At 72.2% G+C, this 5,849-nt stretch overlaps 2 protein-coding genes across 2 annotated transcripts; one reads left to right on the forward strand and one right to left on the reverse strand.

The window, feature by feature from the left end:
• Positions 1-2,331: 2,331 nt before the first annotated feature.
• On the reverse strand, positions 2,332-2,628 carry AURANDRAFT_77857 (hypothetical protein; the record flags this gene model as incomplete). The annotated part of the gene is made up of 1 exon (XM_009041389.1): positions 2,332-2,628. A coding segment is annotated over one exon (297 nt), but the record flags the coding sequence as incomplete, so codon positions are not given.
• A 1,059-nt stretch (positions 2,629-3,687) lies between these two features.
• Positions 3,688-4,843, forward strand: AURANDRAFT_30464 (hypothetical protein; the record flags this gene model as incomplete). The annotated part of the gene is made up of 2 exons (XM_009041260.1): positions 3,688-4,149; positions 4,325-4,843. The coding sequence occupies 2 exons, from the start codon at positions 3,688-3,690 to the stop codon at positions 4,841-4,843; spliced, it is 981 nt and encodes a 326-aa protein (XP_009039508.1).
• Between the last annotated feature and the right edge of the window lie 1,006 nt (positions 4,844-5,849).

Below are 5,849 nucleotides of genomic sequence, written 5' to 3' on the forward strand. Positions count from 1 at the left end.
ACCTGCGGCGAGTCGGCCGTCTCCGCGCGGGAGCGTCGCGCGACGCGGGCCGCGGACCACGTGAGCCGCGTGACGGACGCGTGGACTCGCCCGTCGACGACTTCCCGCGCGCGCCTGCGACGCGCTTCCGATGCGCGTCCCCGCCAGAATCGAACGCCGGCGCGCGCTCCTCGGCGAAGAGCGTCTCGGACAGCGCCCACCAGAAGCGGTCCGCGCGGCACGCGAGCGAGACGACGTTCGCGGGATGTTCGTCGTAGATGGCGCCGTTCGCGAGGTAGAGCTCTAGGAGCCGCCGCTCGCCGAGGATGAGGAGCTCCATGGGCGTCATGGCGCCCGACGACGCGCCGGCGTAGCGCGCCGGCGCCGCGCCCGCGCGCGACAGGACCGCGTCGACGCCGACGAAGTAGAGGCTGCAGAAGCCGGCGCCGGCGACGACGACGTCGAAATCCGCGGGCAGCGTGTTCTCCCGGACCAGCGCGTCGGCCTTCGTGATGAGCGCGTCCGCGGCCGCGGCGACGCTCGCGGGCACGCGGCCTGCGAGAGCCTCGCGCCAGAGCTCGTCCATATATTGGGGAGGTTTCGAGGCTGCCCAGCCTTCCCTTTCAGAGGCCGACCATCGGAGGGCACCTGAACAGGACAGGACAAGATGAAGGGCAAGAAAGCCGTGTGCCGATGGCCCAGCTCACCGAGCGAACCTCGTGAGCGCCATGGCGCCTCGCGCGCTGGCTCTGCTCGCGCTCCCGCTGCTCGTCGCGCCGCGCGCCGTCGCGCTCGCGCCGACGCCGCTCGCGCCGCTGTCGCCGCTGGAGGTGAAGCGGCTCCAGGTCTTCTCGGCCTTCGACGACGGGGAGACGCGCCTCGCCATGCGCCTCATCGAGGCCGCGGCGATGGAGGAGGCGGCGACCCCCGGCGGCCTCGCGGACTCGGCGACGGGCGCCTTCGCCGCCTCGCTCGCGCGCCTGCGGCGCCGCGCGTTCCCGGGCGCGGCCGACGGGCCCTGGCGCGACGGCGAGCTCGCGGCGTGGCCGCGGACGGCGCCGCTCGCGGCCGCGCGGCGCGCCGCCGCCGCGGAGCTCGGCGCCGTCGCGGCCGCGCGCTGGGACGCGGCCGAGTACGAGGCCATCGCGCGCGACTGGGCGTTCCTGCCGCTCTGGCAGCGCGGCGCGTTCACGGAGTGGGCCGATGCGATGCCGGCGACGCGGCGCGCGCTCGAGGGCGCCCTGGCCGCGGGGCTGCGGCTCCATCCCCTGCAGGACTTTGCGTGCGGCGTGGCGCGCATGGAGGCCGGGTCGCGCATCGCCGAGCACTGCGACGGCGGGCTGCTCTCGTTCACGTGCCACCTGGGCCTCGACGTGCCGGACGGCTGCGCGCTCACGGTCGGCGGCGAGGCGCGGCGCTGGCGCGCGGGCGAGTTCCTCGCCTTCGACCCGTCGTGGCCCCACTCCGCCGAGAACCCGACGGCGGCGGACCGCTACGTTTTGCTGTTGCAGCCGCTCCGCGACGACGTCGCGGACGCCGACGTCGCCGCGGTGGCCCACTTCCTCGACCCGGCGACGCGGCCGCCGCCGCACGCGGCGCACCCCTTCTGGCTCGTGCGGGGACCACGCGGGCTGCGGGCCCACGGCACGTGGCTCGGGGCCAACGCGACGCACGTCGAATTGGCCGCGGGGCGGGCGGCGCCGCGCGGCGCCGCCGCGCTCGTCTACCCGGCGCCGCCGTCGCTCGGCGTGTTTCGCGCGCGGCGGGACGGACGCTGGGCCGCGGCGCCTTTTTTCGACGCCGAGGCTTCGGCGGGCGAGCCGCTCCGCGCGGGGGACGTCGTCGCGCCCGCCTACGTCGCCGTCGACGACGCCGGCGGCGTCGACTGGATCGCCGTCTCCGACGCGGACTGGACCGACGCCGCTCCGCGACCCGGGCCGCCTCTCGTGGCTGCCGCTGGAGGGCGCCGAGGGGCCGCTGCTGGACCAGGTCGACGAGGTCGCTGCTGACGCTGCGCCGGCGGAACCCGAAGCCGAGGCCGCGCCGGCTGACAAGGCCGAGGCCGCGCCGGCGAAGGCCAAGGTCGAGGCCAAGGCCGAAGCCGCGCCGGCCCCGGCCGGCTTCGGCGGCGGCGGCGCGCGAAAGAAGCGGAGGAAGCGGCGGTAACAGAGAGGTGGTTTTAGCGAGCTCTAAGCGGCGGCCTGACCTGAGTAGACAATGCCCCAGGGCTCCCGTGTGAGAGAAGCGGTGGCGATGTCGAAAGAATGGAGGTGGAATCTTAGTGGACCGCGCGCGGCCGCGCGGTACGCGAGCTCGGCTTCATGAGCTGGTGTCCTCCGCGGCGCATCTTGACGCGCTCAGAAGAGCTCCTCCTCGGCGTGCGTGATGATCGTGCAGTCCGACGCCGGGTAGGCGACGCACGTGAGCACGAAGCCGTCGCCCATCTGGTCGTCGTCGAGGAACGACTGGTCCGACTGGTCGATCTCGCCGGCCGTGACCTTGCCGCAGCACGACGAGCAGGCGCCCGCGCGGCACGAGTAGGGGAGGTCGAGGCCCTCCTCCTCGGCCTGGTCGAGGATGTAGACGTCGTCGGGGCACTCGATGACCGTCTCCTCGCCCTCCTCGACGAGGGTGACGGAGTACTGCATGCGGGTGGCCGACGGCGCGACGACGCCGGAGCGCATGAACGCGGCGGCGGGGGCGAGGAGGAGGGCGAGGGCGAGCTTCATGTTTTGTACCTACGTTTAGGGGTGATCCAGCCTCGGTCGCTTCTGAGCGCGCGCGCGCCCCCCCCGGAGCTCTTTTCGACCGCGTATTTTTGCTGTGATCCCTAGAACAACACCTTACGGTGCTGCTCCACTAGGAGAGGGGCCGATGCGCGCGCGATAACGGCGTCCCCGGGGCCCCTGTTTTGGATTGAGGACATCGCGTACCTTGGCTTGAGCGGAGCTGTGGAGTCAGCCCCCCTTCAAGTAGATACGGCTAAAGGTGCAGTCACGGTTGGGCGCGTTCTTGCGACGACGGGCGGCTCGGGCGAGCGGCTCCGAATCGACCAGGTCGTCAACGGCGTCCTACGCGTCGACGTCGCCGCGCACGACGTCGTCGGCGAGCCCCTTGTAGGCGCGGGAGAAGATGCCGACGCGGCCCGCGTCGCGCGCCGCGTCGAACGCGCGCTGGCGCCGCAGCGCGCGCGAATGACCGTGACGGACGCGGTGAATCGCCGGCTGGAGCAGGCTGCCCAGCTTGGGCAGGCCGCAGCCGCACGTCGGGCCGCAGGGGTTCGGCGTGTGGAAGCCGAAGTCGGGCTGCGCGCCGCCCGGGGACGGCGGCAGCAGGCGCGGTCGGCGCGGCGCCGGCTGCGGATGGAGGAGGACCTGTACAAGGCGGCGATGACGCGCGAGGCGCGGCTCAAATTGGATCCCGCGTCGCAGGAGCCCACCGGCTCCCGCACGGAGCTCGCGAGCAAGCGCTGGAACGCGCCCACCAAGCGGCGCTCCAAGAAGCGCCGCGTCCGGTGCCGCGGGCCGAAGCATGAACGCGCGGACTCTTGGGCGTCTGCTGGCTGGGGAAATCATCCTCGCTGCGATCGTAATTACCGGCACTAAACCAACTTCAATCAGCACATCAGCTTAGCGCACTTGAAGCTCCCCAAGTGGCAATAACACTGCCCGACGCCACCAACCGCGCCGTCCAAACACGCCGCACAGCATGGCCGACCTCCTGAAAGCGGCGACCGGTGCGAACCCCGTGAGCCGCATCGCTGAAGGCACGGGCAAGGGCGGCCTGCCCGTGCTCATCCTCACGCACGGCAGCGGCGCCGTCTGCGAGGTCTACCCGCACGGCGCCACCGTGACGAAATACACGAGCCCGACGGGCGCCGAGGTGCTGTGGACGTCGGAGTCCGCCGTCTTCGACGGGGCCAAGGCCATCCGCGGCGGCATCCCCGTCGTCTTCCCCCAGTTCGGCCCGGCCGCGGACGCGAGGGTCGGCGGGCCGGGGACGATGGCGCAGCACGGCTTCGCGCGCACGGCGGCCTGGACCGTCGACGCCGCGGGCACGAAGATCCTCGACAGCGGCGACCCCCAGGCCGTGCTGACGCTCGCCGACAGCGCCGCGACGCGCGCGCTCTGGCCCCACGCGTTCGCGTGCTCCTACACGGTCGTGCTCCAGGTCCGCGGCCGGCGTCCCGGAACGGCGTGTTGGGGTCGAACCGTGAGATGCGTCACGTCCGGAACGGTTCGAGAGGTGTCGCGTCCGGCACGGCTCGAGAGGTGTCGAGCCCGGAACGGGGCTCGAGAGGTGTCGCGTCCGGAACGGCTCTCTCTCACCGACTCGTCGTCCCTAGGCCGCCGCGCTCCACTGCGAGCTGAAGATCACGAACCGCGACGGGCCCGAGGCGCCGCCGTTCTCGCCCCAGTGCCTGCTGCACACGTACCTCGCCGTCGACGACGTCCAGCGCGCCATGGTCCACGGCCTCGACGGGGCCAAATACGTCGACAAGCTCGCGGCCGAGCCCGAGCCCCGCGACGAGTCGAACCCGGCGATCCGCTTCCGCGGCGAGACGGACCGCGTCTACCTCGGGTCGTCGCGCGAGTCCCAGCCGCTCACGCTGCGGCCGTCGGGGTCGCGGCTCGACTGCCACGCGGTCCTGCTCGACGCCGCGGACACGATCACGGCCGAGTTCGACGCGGACGTCGTCGTCTGGAACCCGCACGTGGACAAGGCCGCGCGCATGGGCGACTTCGACGACGACGGCTGGACGAAGATGTGCTGCCTCGAGCCCGGCGTCGTCGCCGCGGACCGGCCGTCCGTGGACACGAACGGGAGCCTCGTCCTCTCCCAGACCATCTCGCCGGAGCTCTAGGGCGCGCCTTAAAGCTCGGCCGTGAGCCGCTCGTCCGGCGGCGCGACGCGGCTCCCACCGCGCTCCGCGAGCTTCGTGCGGTGGAGCTGGTCCGGGTTGTCCCCGGGCGCGTCGGAGATGCGCCACGCCTTCTTCTTCTTGACGACGGGGGACCCGTGCTTCTTGTAGTCGTCGTCGCGCGCGTCGAAGATGTAGTCCGCGATGATCTGGAGCACGGGCACCTCGTCGTCGTCGTAGCCCTCGAGGTCCTTGAGCGGCGCGAGCCACTCGTCGAAGACCTGCGCCGGAAACGACCGTTGACCAAACTTCAAACCTCTCGAGGTCGGTCGCTGATTCTTGGACGAATCGATGTGCTCTCGTCGAGTTCTCGGCGTGGAGGCAACACAATCATTGAAGTCGGGTTGAAGATTCGATGTCCGCTCGTCGAAGACCGCGCGGTCGCTGAGGCCCTTCTTCGGGTCGCGCTCGCAGAGCGGCCACGTCGTGACCTCGGTCTCGCCGACCATGAACTGGAGCGAGTCGCGGCCCGGGATCGCGCGCCGCGCGGACCTAGGCGCCGGCGACTCCGCGCCGCGTCCCCGCGCGACGGCTCACGACGCGCGCCGCGGCCGCGGGACGCCGGCGCGCGCCGGCAGATCCAGTAGTAGCCCTCGGAGTCGTGCGCGTCCATGAGGGCCATGCCGTGCTCCCACTGCTTCTCGTAGTCGCCGTCGAAGGCGCTCTTCCGCAGCGCGACGCGCGACGCCTCCTCGGCGCACGCGCCGGGGCAGAAGCCGTCCATGAACGTCGCGTTGCGCGCGCAGTTGCCCTCGAGCTCGGACCAGTGGCGGCAGCAGGCGTTGCGGCACTTGTTGTCCTCGAGCATGAAGGCCTCGTTGTGCTCGCAGGACCCGAGGTGCGCCCAGAGCAGGCACGAGTCGCTCTTGTCCTTTTCCGGCTCCGGCGCCTCCTGCGACCCGAAGAGGAGCCCGCCCAGCGCCAGCGCGACGACGACCGCGGCGCCGCA

Source organism: Aureococcus anophagefferens (assembly GCF_000186865.1).
Source record: "Aureococcus anophagefferens unplaced genomic scaffold AURANscaffold_20, whole genome shotgun sequence".
In the NCBI taxonomy this organism is placed as follows: Eukaryota; class Pelagophyceae; order Pelagomonadales; family Pelagomonadaceae; genus Aureococcus; species Aureococcus anophagefferens.